Genomic DNA, 24,700 nt, shown 5'->3' with positions numbered 1-24,700 from the left:
TTTACTTTTCCCAGTCATTCCTCTAAATCTTCACAACTTAGATTCTGTCATTAACACTATATTAGTGATTCTCTACTTGATCTTAGCCAAAAGGCTAAGAAGTGATATACTAGTAATTTTAATGGCCAATTCTTTGGCTTATTTTTAGTTACATTCTCCTTAATCATACTTGTATTTGACAGCATTGGCCACTCCACAAAATTTTTTCTTGCCTTGAGAGATCTTTTTTCTTTGATGATACCTTATTTACTTGATTATTTGTTTGTCCTTCATTACATTTTGAACACTTGTTCTTGGACAGTTTTAGCCTTGTCACTGGTTTTCATCTGCCATGTTTAAATGAGTACTTCTGAATATTTAACTCAGATGCCTCCAATCATTGTATTTTCATTTGCTTGTTGAACATTTAAATCCCTTTGGTAAGTCTTATTTAGGAATATCCAAAATTGAATTCATTATCTCTTTCCCACGCAGTTATTTAGTGTTCTCTCAATGAATGAAAGTTTTTCATAGTAAATACCCAAGCTGTTTATGACAGTTTGTCATAGTTTTAATAGTCTTGGCAGATTTAACTTCATAAATATTTCTTTTATCTTTTCCCCATCACCCTAGTTCATTATTCTCTGTTTCATGAATTATTTCATTGGCATCTTCATTTGGCTCCTTTCTCATGATCTAGCTTCTTCCAGATCTGTGTTTTTGTGAAGTCTGTGACACTGATCTGGTTATATAATGGAGGTTTTCAGTGATTCTTTACAATGCTTCTCATCTCCACAGCTCCCTTTATTGCAATTTTTTTTCTCACTTCCTACAAATTTTTCAGTCTCCTATTTTAATTTTCTTTTTCAAAATCATGACCTTGACAGGCAGTTTTCTTCTGAGCAGACTCCTTATCATCTGCTAGATCCTATTCATGGGTAAGTCTTGATACTCACTTTTTATTCTTGAACCCAAGATGCCAAGTACTGCTTGTGAAAACTAAAGTAATTACTCTGATTGGTACTGGGATAAATTTATGGTTTTCACTTTCTTTGGCTTTCACTGTGTTATTTCTAACAATCCTTTAGCCATTCTAATACTTTGCCACTCTGATTAAGTTTCTACTTCTTTTCTGTCATGTTCTCACTTTCAGTCTTCCTCCACAAAGAATTACAGGTCCATTGTCAATTTATTTCCTCTTTATTTCCAAACATGTATGGCTTCCACTATCCTGGTCATTTTCTTAGAGAAAGATGCTTTTTCCAAGGCCATTGATTTTAGCCTTTGCTTTAATTTTACAATTCATTTTTTTTTTTAGGTTCTTGATCTTATTGCTTTTGCTCTTTAGGAAGTAGTTTTTCTCCTTACACCTCTTATTTTAATTGAAGTATAGTTGATTTATAATGTGTCTATCTCTGCTATACAGAAGAGTGATTCAGTTTAACAGGTGTATACAATCTTTTAAATATTCTTTTCTGTTATGGTTTATTTTAGGGAAGTTGGATATAGTTCCCTGTGTTACACAGTAGGACCTGTGATGTCTATTCATTCTAAATGTGATACATTGCAACTGTCAGCTCCAGATTCTCCGTGCATCCCTTTCCTCCCCTCTGCCTTGGCAACCGCACGTCAGATCTCTGTGTCTTGTTTTGTAGATAATTTCATTTTCTTTGCACCTCTTCTGTCATTTTTATCTTAACGTTTTCATTTTTCAAGCAATGAGGTCTTTGCCTGTTAATCCCCTTAAACCTTTGCTGCAGTTCTACTGAAAGCTTACTCTGTAAATGTTCTAAACTCCTTGTTTTTTTGCAACAGTTTGTAACTCCACCACTACTTGAATCAGTGAGAGGATTTTGGAAATTATGATATCTTTTGTAGAGCTCTCGTGAAGTTTATACTTCGATCTTTAAGGTAGTAGTTCTCAGACTTGACCTTGTAGAAGCTAACAAAGATTTTGGATATTTCTGATCTAACGGATCATGAACCACAGTTTGAAAAAATACCATCTTAAGACAGCTAGAACCATTAAAGGATCTTGAGCACTAGAGAGGTGTGATAAGGTCTAAGAATTGGGAGGACTCCTCCCTTCTCTGAAACATCATCTCTTGGCATTTTCCTAATCATCCTGCTTAAAATTTGGTGCTATTTCCACTTCCCATGTGTTCTTACTGTGCTTTATTTTTACTTCTGAGTTTTTGTTTTCTGACAGTCTTCGTAATTTACTTGTTATGTTTTATTTTCAATATTGTACTATAATGAAGACTTCATAAACAAAATACTTTTCTGGTCTGCACACAAAAGTATTTTTTGAATTGAGTAGACATTTAAGAAGAAAATGTTGATTTGAAAATGTTTTTAAAGAAGAGTGTATATATTCAGTGACTTGAGTACTGTAGAGTAACTTTTGCTTTAAAATATCTTACACTCTGACCTATCTGAATTTATTTCCAGAGCTTATTTAGCTTGATCCAAACATAATTACAATAATAGAGTAGTCTTTTTAAAATAGCATCATTTTCTCATTGCATGTTTTTGGTTTTTCTTTTACTGTATATGTATTGGAAAATAAAATTGTGCAAAATAGGTATATATGGATCTCAGTTCAGTACTTTAAAGCAGAAACGACTGAAGCTTGTCATTGGTAGGACATTACTAAGGAGAAGCACGCTGACAGCCTGTTGTCCGTGGTGTGGATTGGGCTGCATTTCATCCAGTGACACGCTGTCTCCATGTGGCTTCAGTATCAAACTGGGCTTCAGTTTTACATTGGTGTGATGTTTGAAAACTATGTTTTCATTTAAAAAGCACATCCTTTGGTATTTGCTAGGTAAAGTGTTTTGTGATTCATTGTAAAGTTGACATTTTAAACATTTTGGTCTTCCGTTCTCTTTGTGTGATAATAGGAAACAATCAAATTAGCAGATCTTAGATATGAAAATAAGAAATGGTATTAAGAACTACATAGGGTTAATGAATATTTCATGAAATTAATAGATGTTTTTCAAGCCTGATAGCGTTTTAAAATTTGGCACAGCATTTCCCCCTCTTCTGAATAAATACACCTGTATTGCAGTGTCTTTATTTTTTTGATATTTTTTCTTCAACTACATTCAAGTATAACTGACACACAGTAGTTTTATGTTTTTAGTTCAGTGAGTTTTGGCAAATAGCTGAGGCCATTTAAACACCGTACAGTCAAGATGTAGAACAGTTCTGTCATCCCCGAAATGATTGCTCCTGCTCTCATCCCTTTGACGCTTCAGATCTCCTTTCTGAGAAATCACTATTTAGAATTTCATAGAGAAAATCACTACTTAGAATTTTGGATTGTATAATATGTAGTTTCATGTTTGCTTTCTTTCGCATAGTATAATACTTTTGAATCTCATCTGTGTTCTTGCATGTAGCAGTAGTTCCTTTTTATTGCTGAGATTGTTGTATGGAGATGTTGAAATTTTGATTTCTGAATTTTTATTGATATTCTGATAAAATGTGTTTTCACATTTCTTCCAGCAAACTGACCGGGCAAATAGATTTGAGTATTTATTAAAGCAGACAGAACTGTTTGCACATTTCATTCAGCCTGCTGCTCAGAAGACGCCAACCTCACCTTTGAAGATGAAACCAGGGCGTCCACGAATCAAGAAGGATGAGAAACAGAACTTGCTATCAGTTGGCGAGTGAGTAATAGTTGATAGTTAATAGTTGAACCAGACTTCATTAGAAGCACAGAATCATTTTATTAAAAAAATAGTTATAGTGCTATTATTTATTTGGCCCAGTTGGCTTGGCAGGATATAGCCATACATGTATAAATAAATAAAAATAGGCATAATGGTTTTATTTTTATATGGATTGAGTAGGGAATTCAGATGTTACCTTCTCCTTGAAGTGAAAACAAATGCAAAGGTTAAGTGGCCTGCTTAACATCATCTAGAAAGAATTAGAATAATCTGACTTTGAACTTAGATCTGACTTGGGGCATTCTCTAGTCTCCTAAACCATGTATGTGAATTGAGAGTACTGCTTTTATCTGAAGTCTCTGTTTGTGTGTAGATGGTATGATTTATGTCATGGTAGTCTGCTTAAAATTTTTGTTATATACTTAATTTGTTTATATAAAGGGAAATGTCAAGTTGTATGGTGCCATTGTTAGGTGGTGGTGCAAAAATTTTAAAGTAATTCTTACATGTTGAATTATAGATTCATTCTTAGAATTTGTTCTGGTTGGATAACTAAGATGTTTGGTGGTGGTTTAGTTGCTAAATGCTAAGTTGTGTCCAACTCTTGCGACCCCATGGACTGTAGCCTGCCAGGCTCCTCTTTGTCCATGGGATTTTCCAGGCAGGAATACTGGAGTGGGTTTCCATTTTCTTCAGGGGATCTTCCCGACCCAGGAATTGAACCTGTGTCTCCTGTATTGCAGGCGTAGTCTTTACCAACTGAGCTCTGAGGGAAGCCCTAACTAAGATGTTTGGTTAGTAATAATAAATTTAGGGCACTCTCATTGCTTGAAAGTAAGCGTTAACTGAAGTAACAAAGCATATGCCAGCTTTTATCTTTAGTTTAACAACCACAATAATCAGTCATCTTGATAATAACATTATGAAGGAGATATTATTTTTTAAAAAAAGCAAAGTTAAGATTCTCTCTTAGTTTATGGAGAGTAACTTGGGGTTGAGGGGTAGATCTTTGAATTAAGTTTTCATAAGATTGGAGTGCAGAGAAGCACAAGAAGTAAACACATGTGACAAGCAGGAAGGGACTTCCCAGGTGGTCCAGTGGCTGAGACTCCACACCCCCAGTGCAGAGGGCCTGGGGTCCACTCCTGGTCAGGAAACTGTAGATCCCACATGCCGCAACTAAGAGTTTGTATGCCACAGCAAAGATCAGAGATCCTACATGCCACAGCCAAGATCCGGTGCAGCCAGATAAATGTGAAAAAAAAAAAGCGCTATTAAAAAAAAATCCTTGGATTTTTATTGCCTTCGCTTGCATTTCTGAGGAATGTCTCTCTATCTGGGAAGGCTGATTATCTTTCCCACAAAGCATGTAGTTTTAATAGAAATCAAGCAATAATTTAGGTTTAGAGACCACAAGAGTGGAATATAATCTACTGTTTTCTGATTTGAATGAAAATATTTGTTGAAAGTATACAGGTATAATTGGAAATTTGAAAACTGGGGAGTAAGTAGTTTTACTAACCTGAGTCCTTTAGAGATTAAGAAATCTGGCAATATTATAGCTACAAAAATTTAGTTTTTAGGAGACTGTATCTGACTGTGTTGGGATGTAAAATCTGGGCATGTGTATTTAACAAGCTTTAAGTAATTCTGATGAATCTGTAGTTAAAGATGTCATTGCCTAAGCCCTAAGTCTCTGTTCTGCAAATTCTGCAGCTTTTGGTGAAAGTTATAGTTTTTAAAATGTGATTTCTGGGGGAACTATTTTTGGGGTGGGAGCAAAATACTTAACATTAAAATATGAACTAGGAGGTTTTTCTTACTGCATCTTTCATTGAAATTAGATGATCACATTTATGTTTATCAGGTTCTGGTTAACCTAAGGTATTACTCTATAGTCTTCATTTACATGCCTTTTAAGACCCTGTGAAATATTGGTCAGCCTGTTGACTCTTATGTTGAAAGCTGGTAATCAAAGCCAAGACTCATATCGCTTGGTTTCATTTCAAACCTGGCAGCTACCGGCACCGAAGGACAGAGCAAGAGGAAGATGAAGAATTACTAACGGAGAGCTCCAAAGCGACCAACGTTTGCACTCGGTTTGAAGACTCTCCGTCATGTATGTTGTGCATATTTAATTCCTTCATCTTTAAAACATCTCCTTGTAGCCTTTGGTTAATGTTGGGGTTTTTCTTGGCTGTAATTTATAAAGGGAATTTTAAGTAATCTTTTGAAATTTATCGATTGTAAAATGAACTTCAGATACTTTTTGGCTAGAAGTGATGGTGTATCATTATGATAGTGATGCTGTATTTCAAAAGGGCATAAAACCACTGTGCTTGTTTCCTGAATGTATATGTAAAAATGGGAATAGAATTTGCCGTGTATTTGCCCCAGGAAGAAAGATGTGTAGGAAAACGTACTTGTTAAAGACTTTGTTTACTCATCTCCGGATTTTGTATTTGTTTTAAAGTTTGTAAGTGGTTTTCCAAAAGAAAACATGGTTAACCAGGTTTAGGTTTTACTTATATATAATCTTGGGTTTCCCAAGTGGCATTAGTGGTAAAGAGCCCACCTGCCAGTGCAAGAGACTGACACATTGGTCCGACCCCTGGGTCAGGAGGTCCCCTGGAGGAGGGCATGGTAACCCATTCCAGTATTCTTGCCTGGAGAGTCGCATGGGCAGAGGAGTCTGACACGCTGCAGTCCATGAAGTTGCAAAGAGTAGGATACGACTGAAGCGACATAGCATGTATGCGTGTATAATTTTGGTTGTCTGGTGGCACAGTTTTCTTTACTGAAGGCCAGTAATTTTTTTCCTCTGACCTCCTTTGTCTTTCTCACTTGATGACAAGTTTGTATGATCATAGTGGTTGTGAGCAAAAAAAAAAAAATTTATAATAGTATAGGATTTACAATTTGGATTGGTTGTTTTAATAATTAACTGTCACCTTGAACTCTTAGCAGACTAAACTTCAGGGAGGATAGGATCTGGTTAGAAATGCACCAGTCTGGTTAAAGTATGTATCTCCAAATTTTTTTTTTTTTTCTTTTGGCTACAGAGTACCCAGTTTTCATTTCTTATAATGAAGGTAGAGGCCAGGGCCAGATTTGTGGTGCAGAGAGAAAGTAAATTTGAAGTATTTGAGTTGTCTCTTCCTCACATTCTTACAGTGTAACCAGTTTTCCTAGTGTTGATTAACGTTTCATCTCAGAGCAGTGTTTGTCAAAGGGGATGGAGTATAGAATATACATTTTTTAAAAGATGTATTTTTTTTTAAAAGTTGGGTTATTTGTGATCCATATATTTAGCAGTTATTCTGGGATGGGAAATGTATAGTAAACCCTGAAAAAGATATTGTTCCTCTTTGTAGGACCTCTTGAAAGGGTAAAGGAAAAACAGTCTTTTATTAATAATTTCTATTTATTTCCCCTTTGTTAAGAGAAAAACACAGTCCCCAGTAAACCTCTGTTTTGGTCATCAGGGAAGGTGAAAACACTTGTTAAGAAACACTTGTGCAGACATTGAAAAAGGAACTCGGTCAGAGAATCCCTAAGACCGATACATGGTAACGTAAGGCCTGAGTGGCCGGGCACTCTGACGCCTTCCGTCGTGTTTCTTGTCTTCCGTATCCATCTGCTCCTTCTCTGCTCCACGCCGCAGTAGCTCCCTTTCCTAACGCGGGACTTGGAAAACTCCCATTCTTAAAATCTAGTGAAGAAGGCACAGTCAGAATAAAGAGGTGTAGGCCCACGTTAAACCTCTGCGTATCAAATGAAGGAAGGGCTGCCCACTTGTATTTCTTGTCTTTAAAATGTGCATGTCATTTTTCTTTTGTTCTTAGATGTAAAATGGGGTAAACTGAGAGATTATCAGGTCCGAGGATTAAATTGGCTCATTTCTTTGTATGAGAACGGCATCAATGGTATCCTTGCAGATGAAATGGTATGTGTTTGGTAGCTTTTGTAGAGGTCCACATTTTATAATTTAAAACCTTGTATACCACTTAGATTTATAAAAGATTTGTAAGATATAGTTTATTGATTATACTATAGACTGTTAGCAAACTAATCCTGTGTCACACTAATAAAGCTCACTTTAGTTGCCTAAGTGGGATCTATATCTATATACTTCAATTGTGAGAAATTGGCTATGAAAGTGTAATAAATTTAAAAATAATACATTTTGAGAAGCATGCCTTTGGTTGACTTTTGTAATACAATGGTCTGACCATCTCCCCTTGCTCCCTTCCCCCCACTTCTGTGAGACACATGGGGGATTAATGGAATGTTATCAATATTTTCTCTCTGATGGCACGTTGTACAGTTCTATCTTGTAAAACATTATATCTTGTTTACTATTGACTAGTTATATAGTGAATGTTTTAAGTTTCTCTATAGCTGCAGCGCTAAAACAACTGCTTGGAGAAAGTAATGGAGTCAAAAGAAATAGGTCTCAATTCTAGCTCTGCTGGGTGACTCTGGGAAAGCTTGTATCTGAGCTTTGTGGAGGTGGTAATGGTACATCCTTCACAGACTGGTGAAGGTTAAATGCCGTTAACGCTTGCACACTTGACACATATCAAACTCTTGCTATTTGTTAGGTGTACATACAGTTTTTCTTTTAAATGTTTCTGTACCAGTCAGGAAATATAAATGCAGGAGTCTGTTTTGTTCTCTGTTTCATTGCTTTGTGGTTATTTTTTCTTTCAGGGCCTGGGAAAGACACTTCAAACAATTTCTCTTCTTGGGTACATGAAACACTATAGGAACATTCCTGGTCCTCATATGGTTTTGGTGCCTAAGTCTACGCTACACAACTGGATGAGTGAATTCAAGAGATGGGTGCCAACGCTTAGATCTGTTTGTTTAATAGGAGATAAAGAACAAAGGGTGAGCTTCTCATATTCATTACGTGTTTGCTGTTAAAAGAATTTGAATTTAGGTTGGGGAAAGGGGATAACTAGAGGAGGGATAAAAGAAGAGGAAGGGTCCCAGTAATAAGCCTGGTCTTCATAAATATTAGTAATTTGTAAGTGGAATGTTAGCTTGATGGCTAAGATTCATACTGGGGAAAAAGGAATTGTAGACTGTAGAAAGCTATAAGAGTATAGTTTGTTTCTCCTGCTTTTTTGGGGGTGGTTATAAAGTTGAAGGCTTTATTCCCATTCTAGAGCAATTTCTTCATAATAATGTAAGTGGTAAAAATGGAAATAGTAACTTGACAAGTTGGTGTCATATTGATCAGAATAAGTTAAAATATTGATCAGTTAACACATCCTTTTTGGGAGCAGAAATGGAAATAATGTGGGCTTCCCTAGTGACACAGCGGTAAAGAATGTTTGATCCTTGAGTCAGGAAGATCCCCTGGAGAAGGAAATGGCAACCCACTCCATATTCTTGCCTTGAAGATCCTGTGGACAGAGGAGCCTTGTGGGTTACAGTCCATGGAGTCACAAAATCAGGCAACTTAGAGACTAAAATAGCACCACCAACAATGGAAATAATTGACGCTATTAAGAATATAAAATTTGGATTAAAAAATGGACTCATAATGTATCGAAGGACTATGTATTAAATTTTGTTTTCCCTTCATTCAGCTATCAGTGATGATTAGATTTCTTTTCTTTTCTCCCTTTTTAGCTGCTTTGGGTATTTTTAGTTACAGAATCCTTACTATGGTTTGAAACCCAGTGGTTTAACCAGTCTTTGCTTTAGTTTCCTCAGCTGTAAAATGAGAAAATTCATAGCAATGTCTTAATAGATCTATAAACTTAAAATGAATGAAAATGCTTACTGAAAACTAACCTTTAGTCCTTATCTATCTTTATGTCAGAAAACTCTTTATCCTTTTCTAAACCTGTGTCCAAAAAATTTCAACACTTAGTGGCATTGTGGAAAGAAGACATTTTAGGAATTAGTCTATTGACTTTTGCACCAAAGAATTTTGTCAGTTATTTATTACATGGCTGTGACAAGATTGATGAAGTTACTTTGAGCTAGTTCTAGCTGCTTGTGTACTATAGATAACTCTTAATTCTTTTTTCTTTTTTAATATTCCCACCCCCCTTTATATAGTAGATTATGTCCTTGTCATTAGTAAATTTAATATATAGTTTATTTCCGCATGATGGAATTTTTTTTCTTTTGTTAAACAGGCTGCTTTTGTCAGAGATGTTTTGTTACCAGGAGAATGGGATGTATGTGTAACTTCTTATGAAATGCTTATTAAAGAAAAGTCTGTTTTCAAAAAATTTAATTGGAGGTACTTAGTTATTGATGAAGCTCACAGGATCAAAAATGAAAAATCCAAGGTAATTTGATATTTAGATTTGAAAATCATTTGTGCCTTAGTTTCGAATTTGATCAATATGCAGAATATTCATTCTAATGATGAATTTGTTTTTTCAGTTGTCAGAAATAGTGAGGGAATTCAAGACTACAAATCGACTATTATTAACTGGAACACCTCTTCAAAACAACTTGCATGAGCTTTGGTCACTTCTTAATTTTTTGTTACCAGATGTCTTTAATTCAGCTGATGTAAGTATTTTTTATTATTTTCTTGGAGTAATATTTTGATATTAAATATTTTTGTAATAGAACTGGCCTGCTTCAAGAAACATACAAATTTATATAGAAAGAGATCAGAATTTTGGTTATCAGAGGTGGGAACTAGGGGAGAAGCAGAATTGGATGAAGGCAGTTAAAAGGTACAAAGTTCATTGTACTTATTTATCTTCCATTTATAAGATAATTAAGTACTTGAGATGTACAGCATGATAAATGTAACACTGCTGCGTGTTATATATGAAAATTGTTAAGAGTAAACAACAACAACAAAAAAACCCCCCAAAAAACAAAAAAAAAGGTAAATAACAATAAATCCTAAAGTTCTCTTCACAATATTTTTTCTGTTAAAAATTTTATATCTGTATTAAATGATGGATGTTCTCTAAACATTGTCATTGCGCTGTACACTTTAAACCTCATCCAGAGCTGTCAGTTTATCTCAGTAAAACCAGAAGAATTAAAGAGTTTGGCCTACCTTTTCGTACTGCTTGAGGTAATCATTACTTTTTCACTCTTTTAGGTAGTTAGCCTCATGTAACCAACCAAGTTTTTTTTGGCATCCGAGAATTTATTTACTTTGTGCCTTTGATTTCAGTCTCATTTTTGAAGTCATGACTTGTTCTCTCTGGAATGTCATAGATTTGCATTCTTATCAGGTGGTCACGTTGGCCTGACACTGCTCTAGGTAGACTGCTTTTGTTCTTAAGGTGGTGCTCAGGATATTCCCCAAGTGAATTTGGGTACTTCCTGTTGCCTGAGTTTTAAGTCCCCAGGATGGCCTCTTCCAAGGATGGCCTTCAAATTTGGTGAAGTCTGTCTAGCCATATTTTCTTTTGGTCTAATAAGCATAGAGACTAATCCTTACCTTTGATTAGGTTATTTGTGGTGATAGAAATGGTTGATTGACAATTTGAACTCTTGGTTGCTCTTAACAAAATGTACATTATGTCAGCAGTCTGTGCAATTAGTAATTTTGGTTTTCTCTCAGGCTCGACTTCATTTTTGAACCTTTGCTCCCATTTCTGGAGAGAGTGTGTGTGTGTGTGGCTTTGAAGAGCTTATTCAAATAAGTAAAAAGGTGTTAATTTTGATTGGGTGTGTTATGTAAGGATCATTTTAAGAGTAGATTTTATTATTTTTATTTTTACATTTTAAATTTTTTTTGAGAAGATTGTATTCTTGAAAGACAATTTAATCCTTGTCAGCCAGCTCCTTTATTTCTGCTTTTACATATTTTGATTTTTCTTTTTGAGATAATTTTTCTTACCCCATTGACATGTTTATTTGTTTAATAATCTCTGTTAAAACTTTGTTTTAGTTGACACAGTTCTAAGATTATGTTTACTAAGACAGCAAATACAGTTAATGCTTGAACAATAGAAGTGGGTGGGTCCACGTGCATGAATTTTTTTTCAGTGGTAAATACTACAGTTCTGCATGATATGCAGTGGTTAACCTGACTATAAGTTACATGTGGATTTTCAGTTGCATGGAGTGTTGGTGCTCCTAACCTCTGTGGTGGTCAGGAGCCAACTGTATATAACACACATGCTAAAGAGGTAAAGCTAGGGAAACTGTCCTTTTTAAATCCTACCCAAATACTAATGAAATGTTGGTATTCTCAATTTTACTTTCAGTAAGTTTAACAAAAATTGACGTTGCTCTAGAAACCTTGTGTTTGAGGTATATGAGTGGTCTTAGAGAGCAAACTATAAAGTGGTTTTAACCTTTAAGATTTTCTGAAACAAACTTTTTTTTTCAAGAATATTGATTTTCATATCTACAAACTGTCTCCAATTATTTTTTTTTCATTTTGAAACTTGTCATCTTGATGTTTAGGAAATACATGACTCTAAAATGAATTGCTAACAATAACACACATTAAAAAAAGGAACTAAGTGATTTTTGCAGTTCACAGTTCAACTATTAATTGAGAAGTTGTTATGTGCTATATAACCTAGCATAATAAGGTGTTTGCAGTTACTATTAAGAACATGAATTTGAGCAAACAGGGAGGTCGTGAAGGTCCGGAGGCTTGGTGTGTTGCAGTCCATGGGATTGCAGAGTCTTGGACACACCTTAGCGACTGAACACACACAATGTTACTATTATCTCTAATCTTGATGTATTTTTTTGTTTGTTAATCTAGGACTTTGATTCCTGGTTTGATACAAATAATTGCCTTGGGGATCAAAAGCTAGTTGAGAGGCTTCATATGGTAAGTATTTTGGAGTAGGGTTAAAAAAGCATGTTTCTAATGGGAAAAATGATACAGATTAGTAGATTATTTTTCTGTTAACAAAAAGCACAGTGGCTTTAGAGTCAGATCTGTTTGAATCTGCCCACTTTCGTTCTTATTCTTATGATGGGAGGAGGGGGTAATGTATGGCAGTTTCAGTCTTAGAACCTAGGGTGAAATTCTAACTTAGTAAATTAATTAATTAATCCCTTAGAGTTAATGTACAGTGAGGGGAAGAAGAGTTACATAAGAACTTAACATGAACAAGTTTTGGAATCTTTAGTTCTATTTAACCTTCCATAGGAGAATCTAACAGATTTGCTTCTGAAAGGCTAAAGGTCCATCTGTTGCTCTTAAATCGATTGTGTACAAGCAACTGCTAATAGTGCAGTGTCAACAGAGTTGATGTTTTTACTGTGACATACAGCTTTGTTCCTTCCTGTGAAGATTCACAAGTGAAAGTTGGTAGGAAGATAGAAATTTCTTTAACAGACCCCAGATTATAATACCAGGACCAGCAGGATAAAGCATGTAAGCATGACATACAAGGCCTTTCATGACCTAACTCAGCGTTTCTCAACTTGTGTTGACCTTTGGTGCAGTTTTTGGAGGATGGGAAGGTGGTTTTCTTGTTGAGTAGCAGCATCCTGGACATTTCTGCTCAGTATATGCCAGTAGTAGGCCCTCATTTGTGACGATCAGAAATGTTTCAAGGCCCTAGAAACATGTCCTGTGGGGCAACATCACTCCTCCTCTAGAGAGTTAATGTTTCTGTTAACAGTGTTCTCCAGCTGCTGATTCATTTCTTAGTCAAGCTTTACTTTGCTAAAATTGCTGACCCCACTGTCAGGTTTTCTATAACCACTGTGCTAATTTCTGCGTCTCTGCTTATCTTTTCTTCCACATTCAGTATTCTCTTCCCTGCCTTTACAAATAATACTTCAGCCAGGATTCGGTGGTGATGTCACCTTCTCCATGAGTACCCAGGCTGAGGCCAGCCTAGAGACTCCTCTCTAGCCTGTCTTTAATAGTCCAACATTCTAACATTATAGGACTTTGCACAGGCTACTGAAATGACTCCTTTACAAATGCTTTCCCTCTGGATTGTAAGCACAAAGGCAGGATATGTCTTATATTTGCCTTTGTATCCCTAGCATAATGCCTGGCTCAAAGTGGATATTTGATGAAGGGGAAAAATTTAAAACTTTTGAGTATTCAAATATTTGTGTATAAATTAATTTTAAGGTTCTCTAAAATTCTGTGTACTGAAATTTTATTTTTCTACATGTTTTAAGGTAATGGTCTCCTAGACACCTTTGTTTCAGTTTAGATGGCATTCAAGCATGTAAGCACTCAATTTAGATTTATTTGTTCAGAGGGTTGTGGGGTGTATGCGTAGACTTTGCTTAATAAATAGATAGGTACATGTAGGTAAAGCATACTAAAGCACAACAGAATACCAGTTTTGGCATTTGTTTATTTTACTTAGATAGTAGCATGAAGATGCTTCTCAAATCGGGGGAGGGGGTACAGGTCCGGTAGCTGCCTCTCCGAGCTGTCCTGAGATTCCCACTGTAGCTCCTGTGTCTTGTAATGAAAGAGTGTGTTCACAATCACATGGTGTACTTGGGCATGAGAGGATTCTTCCTTGATAAAGGAGTTTTCTTTAGTTGTAAACAGTCCCGCACCAGAGCCTACCTTGTGTATGTTAGCCCCAGAATTCACGAGTCAGCTGAGTGAGTTCTTTGCTGGTTTTGCCCAGTTTTACCCAGCTGCATGTACATAGACAGCTCTGGAAGAGGGCTCGTGGGGCCAAAGGTCCTCACTCACATGCTGGCAGTTGGTGCCAGCTTTTGGTTGGGCTGCACCAGCTTCCTTATGGGATGATACTCGAGAAGCGTTGCTTATTTTCTCAACAATTTTTGTTGTTTGATCACATTTTTATAAGCTAGTGGTAAATAGAACAAAGGAATATATAAAAGGATATCTTTTGCTTTATAGCTGTCTTAAAATTATTTTATGAAAATTAATTAGCTATATATAACAGGGGTATGTCTCACAAATGTAATATTGTGTAAAAGAAACCAGCTATAAATTGGGCATATACTGTCAGTCTTTGTATATAAATAAAGTTAAAAACCAGCAAAACTAATGTATGATGTTAAAAACTGAATATTGCTTACCTTTGGGAAGGAAGGCGAGGGGATTGTGACTGGAAAGGTTACAGAAGGATTTATGGGATGTTCTGTTTATCTAGGAGATAGTTACATGGCTATGTTTGCTTGATTAAAATGTATTGAACTGTATATTTACAATTTGTATACTTTATATTTGTCTACTTCCATGAGAAAAAGATAAATGAGGGAACAGTAACCATGATGACATCATAATGTGGACCTAGCCTTTTCTTAAGTAACTAGTTTTAAATTTGAAAGGCAGTGAATGTTGAAAATATCATCTTTAAAATTTACTATTTTTTTTACACTTATATGACAAGTGTATCAAGTGTTTACTTATTATATATTGAATAACCCTCTTAACATACTCTTGAGGAAGTCTGCAATAATAAATTATATATTTAAAAAGAAGTCCTAAGAATCTTTTGATATTCAGACGGCACATTTCTGTGTATTTAGTGGACATTTTGAGATCCTGAACTGTTGCTTATGTTACCAATAAGGTCATCTCCATTTCTTTCTGCTCTTTTAAGGTTTTGCGTCCATTCCTCCTTCGTCGAATTAAGGCTGATGTTGAAAAGAGTTTACCTCCAAAGAAGGAAGTAAAAATCTATGTGGGCCTCAGCAAAATGCAAAGGGAATGGTATGTGTTTTGAGACGTTTTTGAAATCATTCTTAATTCTTCACTGACTTTCATTTGTACTTTGCTTTTGTGCTTGTGTCATCAAGGGATTCAGTCTGCTGGTGTGCGCTCAGCCTGACCAGTTTCCCGGATATAGAACCTGGGAGTTATCAGCAAATTTATGATACCAAGTCTCTGTTAAAGATGACAGAATCAGCTTGGGAAGTTTATGAATTCAAAAGTTAAACTTGGCATTTAACAGAGATGGGTGTAAAGCTCTCTACATGGGTTTTTAAAAAAGAAACTATGGTGGCACGGATGTGAGACGTGGTTAACAGGTGGGTCATAAATACTGGCCCATGGGTTCCTGCTAGTCCCTGATGAAGTTGGAGATTGTAGAGGTCTGAGAAAAGTTAAGTGCTTTCTCTTATCTCAGAAAGCCATATTTATTTAGTTTATAAGTCCATTTTGAGCTGATGTTTTGTTTTAGGTAAGATTAAAATGTCCTTTTGTGAATTTACAGTAATGACACATGATAGCTATTTTAAAAGCACCTAAATTGGGCATACTAAGAAAGCTGAAAACCTTCTAAGTTTCTGTTGTTTTTGTCTTTCCTGTTTTCCTTTTTTAAAAGTTTTATGGGTGTATGAAATCTTAAAAGGCTAGAAACTGCTGATTTAAGTGTTCAGAGGAGGGAAATAATCTAGCCACTCTGTTCTTACTGCATCTCAAGTATGTTCAGTTCAGTGCTCAGCATTGATCAGTATTTTTAAGGGGCTGGAGTTGTTGGTAAAAGGACAGAAAAGATACAAAGCAAAGAAATGGGCAAAAGGTAGCCCATTCTAAATGTCCTCAAAAATTTTGAAAGGTTTTAATAGAGTAGCAAAGAGTTAGGCTTGTCTTATATGGCTCTAAAATACAGAATTAAGACATGAATCAGTGCTGAGGTAAAGCAAACTTTTTTTTCGTTTATAACCACATTGGTGAATTTTACATTAGAATTGTGATGGAAAGGTCTGCCTTGACTATTTTGTGCCTCCTAATTGGAGTTGTTAAGCATAGATGGCTTTGGTTATTTAAGTTGTTGCTCAGAGAATTCAGGGTCCTGAAACTTTGGTATTTGGACAGATTACTCTTTCCTTTAGGATAGTGTCTTAACTTTTTAGTGTATACAGTCAAGGCTTTTCATAATAATCCAACCTTAGCCTAACTGCCCCCTTCTCTCCCTTAGCCCATGCACTTGAACATTTAGAGCTATTGTATTTTATTTTCATCATCATGCCTTATGTTCTCATAATTCTTATTTCCTTGTTACCCAAATGATACACTGGCTACACTGAATAATAATGGATAGTAGCATTCTTCTTTCGGAAAAGACTACAGATTAAAATTATGTTTAAAACTTACTTTTAAAGTTTGGCTTTATTACTTAAAAATGTTGTATCATTATATTTTTGTTTCAGTTCATCCCAAGAAGATGAATTTACTCTTTTGGGCCCCTAGGCCCAAGCGTTATAGGTGCACATTAGAACACCGAGGGTGGGGTTGGAGGCAGCAAGGAGAAACGGAAGAAAAAAGACGTTCGGGTGATAACACTCCTCAGCACACATTAGAAGTTGATGGGTTGTTTTGTATGGGTATTTTCAGGTTGAGATGGGGTTAAGTATATAAAATGGCGGGGACCTGTCCAGGAACATTTGAGCCATCGTAAAATGTTTTTCTTTTTGCTAGGTACACTCGGATATTAATGAAGGACATAGATATACTGAACTCTGCAGGGAAGATGGACAAAATGCGGCTGCTGAACATCCTGATGCAGTTGAGGAAGTGCTGTAACCACCCCTATCTCTTTGATGGCGCTGAGCCGGGTCCACCTTACACAACAGACATGCATCTGGTCACCAACAGTGGCAAAATGGTGGTGCTGGACAAGCTGCTCCCTAAGTTAAAGGAACAAGGTACCTCTTGCTGGCATCAAACGGAGAAGCCGTGGAAGCTTAAGATTCTGATGTTAAAATGAGGGGGCTCCCCTACACGGCACTTTGTGAAGCTGAAGTTTGGACATTGAAAAACTCCTATCCATTAATCTGAGCTTCACACCACACCCTGCCAACCCCCCAGTTTTAAGCCTCAAATTTTTCAGAAAGCGATCTATAGTTAGGGCAGTCACACTCACTGGATTTTGAGGGAAAATTCTCATTTTCTATACACGTTCCTAGAAATAGCATTTTTTTGTTATGTCAAGAGTGCTCTTCCCACTCATACAGTTCACAGAGCCTTTGATAGACAGTGGTGGTGTGTTCATGGTGGTGCTCTTCAGTTTATGTGTGTTTTTTAATTTAATTAAACATTATATGCATGGACCCAAAGCAATTTTATTTACAATATGCTGAGTTTTATATGAAAATGAGTATGTGTACAGATTGATTTAAATTACATGAGTGTAGAGCGAATTTTATATGAAGCCAGCTTCAACAACTATAAACTAATGGCAAAACTTGTTTTCATCTGTACTGTACCTGTTTCCTCCTTTTGGACTCTTGAACCATATCCCAGACATCAAGGCATTTCATGAACAAATTATTCCTTCTATAAAATGAAGTACACAGGTTTCAAATTTCTCCATTTGTGTTTCTCTGTATGTTTTTATAAGAATGATAATTGTACCAGTAGATGAATCTGTTTTAGGATATTGACTGTTGAAAACATTATTAGAGTTGTCAGTGAATTTGTTTTCTTTTTATACCTTTCTTGAGAAATGTATTTTCTAAAATGCTTTCTTTAAAAGTTAAGTAATTGAAGAAATTGAGTATGCAGGGAAGGGTGGCAAGAACTTGGTAGGAGACTACTGAACATCCTTACGCATTTCGGGCATGAGAACGTGGAACATGAGCAGATTATCAGCCTCAGATTCTGAGACAAAATAGTTTCATAGTTACTATTTTCCAAAATGATCCACTGGTCTTATATCCTACTGAAGGCATTGTGCAGCTAGCTAAAGAAATGGAAGCATTGGATAATTTGAGTTGTGGCCTAAATGAAGGATGATGGTGCAGGTGTTAGGCACATCTGGATGGTCCTTCCGTTTGGAGTTGGGTCTTCAGAACTAGAGTGAAATCAGGGTACTGGGTGTGTGTCAAGGGATGCCTGGGGCCTTGCACAGGGAAGGGTTGTTGTGGTGGAGGCTTATTTTTAAATATGTGGGATATAAAGCTGTCTTTGGGATGGCAAGATTTCCCAGGCCAGAGGCAAATAGCCTTTCTTGTTTACTTCAGTGTGTTTTTATAAATACTACCCTTTTCTGTTTGTGCCTTGATGGGAAAAATGTGGGGAGTGACTGACTTGGATAATAAATGATGTGTAGTCTTTTCCTTGTAACTACATTACCTGAAATTAAGGGGTAATTGGTTAGTCTTGGTTTTGGTTAGCCGTAAATTTAAATAAATTTGTTTTACTTCCGAAGCTTCTGATAGTGGTCTGTTATATTTGCCAACAGGTTCGCGAGTACTGATCTTCAGTCAGATGACCAGGGTATTGGATATTTTGGAAGATTACTGCATGTGGAGGAATTATGAGTACTGTAGATTGGATGGACAGACACCGCATGATGAGAGACAAGTGAGTAGAATTTGGGGAAGGGAGATGGCAAAAGTATCAGATAAAATACTCTTCTGACTTTTATTTTATATCATAGGAGTCCATCAATGCATACAATGAACCAAACAGCACAAAGTTTGTTTTCATGTTAAGCACACGAGCTGGTGGTCTTGGCATCAATCTTGCTACTGCTGATGTTGTGATTTTGTATGACTCAGATTGGAATCCCCAAGTAGATCTTCAGGCCATGGTAAGAGATAACAAATATTCTCTGTGCTTAATAGATGTTTTCACTTAAAGTAAGCTAACGAGCAGTCTACAAATGTCAGTGACTGAATCCAATAGAATTGTACTTTCTCTGACCTAATAGTTCAGTGAGGGTATTTTGCAGGTGATCATCCATCTAAATCAGGTTATTTCCATCTTACATCTTTGCCGTATCTTAGGACCTTAGAGTTTTGTTATATCGTTTGCATCAGGAGAGAAAACTGGGAATTGCCCAGGGAATTTTTTATGGGTCAGAACTGACAGTGTCCCCACTTTCACTGGCCAGTACTCAATCACACAGTATAACTTACTGCATAAGAGTTGGTAACTAATAGTATAGTTGTGTCCTAGGTGGGACGGTAAGCAGGTTTGGGAGCTGCTAAACTGCCTGTCATGTTTGATTTTTAAAATTTTAGGCCCATGCATCTTGAGTATTTTGGCCTGATCAAGAGAATCGTTCTTATGTTGAGAAAACTTATTGATCTATAGAGTAATACAAAAACATAAAAGTTTGTAAGTTGGTACTGCTAATAACTTGACCTGTGGTGTTTACATCTTTCTTGTTGGCCACTTTCATCCTGTGACTCTTTGTAAAGGTGGCTGGGGGAAATCGATAAATTAGAAATAGGGATGCTTTATAAGAATGTGTTTTCTGAACTTAACAGAAGTGAAACAGAAAATGGAATTCAAATTCGTTTGACTTCTTATATGTAGTTGATTGGGTACTATTTAGACTAGGATTTTTATATTGTTTGTGGAGTTTGTTTATTTGTGTCACTTTTTCCCCTTAATTGTAGTGAAAATTTAGATTTGCTTTAGTAGAGAAACATTTTGAATTTAAACTTAAAAAGAATTTTAAAAAAAGTTTTATTGTCATACTTAAAGATTATAATTTTGTCTGTGTTGTCTGAAGACACTGTATTTTATTTCCATATAACCTGGTAAAATTATTATGGTAGTTTCTCACAGATTCAACACATTCTATGCTTCTGGAAGGATTTCTTGTGAGATAACTGATTAATTTGATTGAAATTGAGACTTTAAGAAATGTTAATGAAATGTTATGAATTCATCAGTGTTTTGTTTCATATTTCTAAAACCATCTTGAACTTGAGAATATTTTCATTTTGTTTCTCAAGATACACATTCAAATGTTATTTATGTGAATTTTCAACTGGATTCAGAGTAACCTAGTTATTTTCTTAGGACCGAGCACACAGAATTGGACAGACCAAGACAGTCAGAGTGTTCCGCTTCATAACTGACAACACTGTAGAAGAGAGAATAGTGGAGCGTGCTGAGATGAAACTCAGGCTGGATTCAATCGTCATCCAGCAGGGTGAGCCTAGGACTTTGAACATTTACCAGGTTGAATTTATAACACTTTCCCCTGGATTTCCTAGTTCAGAATTATTTATTGAACAACCACAGATGCCAGGCGTTGTTCTCAGTGCTGAGAATACAAAGGTGACTTGAAACCAACCAGTGTTTTTACTTTCAAGGTGTTTGTAATTCAGTGAGAGTGAGACACAGAATAAACTTATATGTAAGTAGGACTAGATGGTGAGAGTGGGATTTTATTTTGGATGAACTGAAGGGAACTTCAGGTTCTTGGGCCAGATCAGCTTTCAAGGAAGACATTTGTGTTTTCATGAAGCTTAAGATGCATCTTTTAGTGATGGGATATGTAAAATGTAAAAATGAAAACAAACCCTCAGCCTCTTGCCTGCATTGGTGTCTTTTCCTCCCAAACTGTTGTGACCAAATACATTTTCTCTGTCCCTGAAGCGGAGAGGTATACTGTCGTGTTGTCGTGGTAGTCGCTCAGCCTTGTCCAGCTCTTTGCGACCCCGTGGACTGTAGCCCGCCAGGCTCTCTGCCCTTGGAATCTCCAGGCAGGAATACTGGAGTGGGTAGACATTCCCTCTCCAGGGGATCTTCCCAACCCAGGGATGGAACCTGACTCTCCTGCACTTCAGGCAGATTCTTTGCTGTCGGAGCCACCAGGAAAGCCCCCAGGGGGATGCTGTGGCTTCACGGGCCGGGAACGAACGTGGGCCTCCCACATGGCAGGCGAGAACTCTCCGCTCAACCGCCTGTGCACCAGTAATGTTGGTTGCTCAGTTGTGTCCAGCTCTCCATGGCATCTTCCCTACCCAGGGGTTGAACCCGTGTCTTTCGTATTGCAGGCAAATTCTTTACCGTCTGAGCCACCAGAGAAGTCCAATGGACTTTGTTGAAATCAGAAAATTCTTTACATCAGAACTTTTTTTTTTTGCCATGTAGTTTGTGGAATCTCAGTTCCCCGACCAGGAATTGAACCCAGGCCGCAGAAGTGAAAGCCCAGAATCCTAAGCTCTGGGCCACCAGGGAGCTGTCATGTTATCTACTGATTATTCCGTTTGTGTGTTTTGGTTTTGTCAGGCAGTGTCTTAGGTTTCTTATAAGGAAGGGAATGTTACATTTCTTTGATATCCCATAATGCGCCATCACGTCATGGCAAATAGATGGGGAAACTGCAAACAATGAGAGACTTTATTTTTGGAGGCTCCAAAATCACTGCAGATGGTGACTGAAGCCATGATATTAAAAGGCCCTTGCTCCTTGGAAGAGAAGTTATGACCAACCTAGACAGCATATTAAAAAACAGACGTTACTTTGCCAACAAAGGTCCATCTAGTCAAAGCTGTGGTTTTTCCAGTAGTCCTATATGGATGTGAGAGTTGGACTAGATAAAGAAGGCTGAGTGCTGAAGAATTGATGCTTTTGAACTGTGGTGTTGGAGAAGACTCTTGAGAGTCCCTTGGACTACAAGGAGATCCAACTAGTCCATCCTAAAGGAGATCAGTCCTGAATATTCATTGGAAGGACTGATGCTGAAGCTGAAACTCCAATACTTTGGCCACCTGATGCGAAGAACTGACACATTGGAAAAGACCCTGATGCTGGGAAAGATTGAGGACAGGAGGAGAAGGGGACGAGGATGAGATGGCTGGCTGGCATCAGCCACTCAATGGAGATGAGTTTGAGTAAACTCTGGGAGTTGGTAATGGACAGGGAGGCCTGGCGTGCTGCAGTCGTTGGGGTTGCAAAGAGTAGGAGACGACTGAACTGAACTGAATGCCATCCATAAAGTTAGCCATGTGTTGTATACATAAAGACAATACATGATTGTATACTGTTAGTTATTTTTGTTAATAATTGTTTAACATATTGGGCTTATTTTGTACCAAGTGATGTGCTCAATATTTAAATACAGAGTATTATCTTTAGTCTTCATGGCAGCTGGAGGTTGGCATCAGAGATAAAAGTGAGTCGCTTGTCTATCATGTATATAGCTAGGAAGTGAGTCATCCAGGGCCTCCAAAGCTGTATAAATTACTACAGTGAAATGTCTAATTACGAAAGTCTCTGGGGACTGCCAAACAGTGAAATTTCTTATGAGTGATGTAATGGTCCTCACACTCATGCATGGTTTTAGAAAGACATCTGCCTTGTGGTTCTTGTTGTCAATTATTTTCATCTCTGAAACAGCATTTTTTTTTTTTTTTTTAAAAAGGTTAAACTAATTCTTTTACAGTCAGCTGAGAAAAAGTCTTTTGACTTTGGTTTTTTTTTTTTTAGGGCAAATTTTGGAACAAATTTGTGCTAATAGCTTTATTAATCCCATTTATAGACATACTAGTCAAACAGCAAGCCTTTGGTGTATGCGGCCGGGTTATGTTTTGTGTACTAAGGGATATAATAAAAAAAAAAATGGGAATATATAGAAGTACTTACATCTGAAAAGTTCCTTCCCACCAAGAGGAAAGTAATTCCTGTAAGCCTAAGAACATTTTTGTAGCATTGAGATAGCTTTCAGGAGTCATGTTCTTTATATTAAATATGTGTCTTAACTTTGAAAGTCACAAATATTTGATCGTGTATTCTGTGAGGGACCTAAAACCATGATACAAGGATTTAAGATCCCAGAAAACAACTTGTATCTTTATGCACTCATTACAAGTTGATTGAAGTAGAAAAATTGAAACACAAGTAAATGTGAATAGCTCTTGTAGTTTGGCAATGTGAAGGTTTTTGTACTTCATTTTCTAAGTAAAAAAGGCTGATTTGGGATTATTAGTGATAATACTAATCAGTTTCTGCTTATCAGAAACTTCCTGTATTTATAATACTCTCATCTAGGTTTTGGTAATTGGATTTTCAGATATCCCAAATTGCTGTTATTCTCACATGAGAATATATTTTATTGAGATGGTATTCAGTAGACTTCATTACATAACGTGTAAGCTTTAAATATAATATTTTATATTTATAAAATAATATAATATTTATAATATGTTAAATATTAACAACTTAAAATTTGGCATTTTATGTAAAAGTGAAGGTTATCAAATGTAAATAAATAGAAATGATTAAGAAATGATTGAGGGCTTATATCGAACATTTAAAATTCCAGAAGTTTGATTAACATTACACAATATCTTTTTTCAGGAAGACTTGTGGATCAGAATCTGAACAAAATTGGGAAAGATGAAATGCTTCAAATGATAAGGCATGGGGCAACACATGTATTTGCTTCAAAGGAGAGTGAGATTACTGATGAGGATATTGATGGTATTTTGGAAAGAGGTGCAAAGAAGGTGAGATGCAGATTAAATGGTATTTCTAGTATATAAAATATTTTAAACCAAAACTGAGGAAATGGCTATGTAAGTTATACTTCTACAGAAGTTATAAAGTCCAATTCATTTTGACTACAGTTCTCATGCTTTTTTAAAATTCTCAAATCTAATAAGATGTTTCTTTTGTCTCCTTAGACCGCAGAGATGAATGAAAAGCTCTCCAAGATGGGTGAAAGCTCACTTAGAAATTTTACAATGGATACAGAGTCAAGCGTTTATAACTTTGAAGGAGAAGATTATAGAGAAAAACAAAAGGTAATTTAGAAAGAGATTTTGGTTACCTTAAGACTTAATATTTTAGTATGGAATTTAAGTGGAATATTAAGTCTGGAATATTAAGACTTAATATTTTAGTCTGGAATTTAAGTGTTAGGTGTGATGCCTTATCTCAAATAGCAGTCAATTCTGTTTGCTCACATCTGAATTATTTTCATTTGTGTGTTAAATTTAATGCCACATTTTCAGTTGGTAAACGCTGAAATGTTATAAAAATTTATGTGTACTGTTATAGTAAAGTATATTGTGTGGGGTGATTATAGTAATTGGGGATATTTGGAAATTAAAACTACTGCCAAAAGTAAAATCTGTCACAACCTTATTAGTTGTGGAGTTTTTTTAAAGCAGAATTGGCTATTAGTAATTAAAGGGATGAACTTCTAATTTCTAAATTGCTATTTCCTTCCTAATTGGTATTATATAGTGAAATTAGAAAATTCCTGCTGGGCAGAAGGAAAATAATTCAACCTAATGATTTCCCTTTTAACATTTAGACATTTATATCCTTTGAATTTTTTCTAGGCTAAATATTTATCTACATTTCTCTCCTAATTTTGGTTCTAGCATGCCATCTGTAGCATTTCTTTTTTCACCCAATCATT

General features: G+C 36.2%; 1 protein-coding gene across 1 annotated transcript in view; it reads left to right on the top strand.

The window, feature by feature from the left end:
- SMARCA5 (SNF2 related chromatin remodeling ATPase 5) overlaps positions 1-24,700 on the top strand; it is a 37,841-nt gene that overhangs the window by 5,560 nt on the left and 7,581 nt on the right. The window contains exons 3-16 of the mRNA XM_070474811.1: positions 3,493-3,659; positions 5,681-5,781; positions 7,508-7,608; positions 8,376-8,555; positions 9,821-9,976; positions 10,074-10,205; positions 12,385-12,453; positions 15,185-15,294; positions 17,005-17,231; positions 18,770-18,891; positions 18,968-19,120; positions 20,344-20,476; positions 23,632-23,780; positions 23,958-24,077. Coding sequence (XP_070330912.1) covers positions 3,493-3,659; positions 5,681-5,781; positions 7,508-7,608; positions 8,376-8,555; positions 9,821-9,976; positions 10,074-10,205; positions 12,385-12,453; positions 15,185-15,294; positions 17,005-17,231; positions 18,770-18,891; positions 18,968-19,120; positions 20,344-20,476; positions 23,632-23,780; positions 23,958-24,077 — 1,920 coding nt within the window. The remainder of the gene's footprint in view (positions 1-3,492; positions 3,660-5,680; positions 5,782-7,507; positions 7,609-8,375; positions 8,556-9,820; positions 9,977-10,073; positions 10,206-12,384; positions 12,454-15,184; positions 15,295-17,004; positions 17,232-18,769; positions 18,892-18,967; positions 19,121-20,343; positions 20,477-23,631; positions 23,781-23,957; positions 24,078-24,700) is intronic.

This window comes from Odocoileus virginianus, chromosome 12, assembly GCF_023699985.2.
Source record: "Odocoileus virginianus isolate 20LAN1187 ecotype Illinois chromosome 12, Ovbor_1.2, whole genome shotgun sequence".
Classification (NCBI taxonomy): domain Eukaryota; kingdom Metazoa; phylum Chordata; class Mammalia; order Artiodactyla; family Cervidae; genus Odocoileus; species Odocoileus virginianus.
The sequence above is the reverse complement of the archived record's forward strand: the minus strand, read 5'-3'. Positions and strand labels throughout refer to the sequence as shown.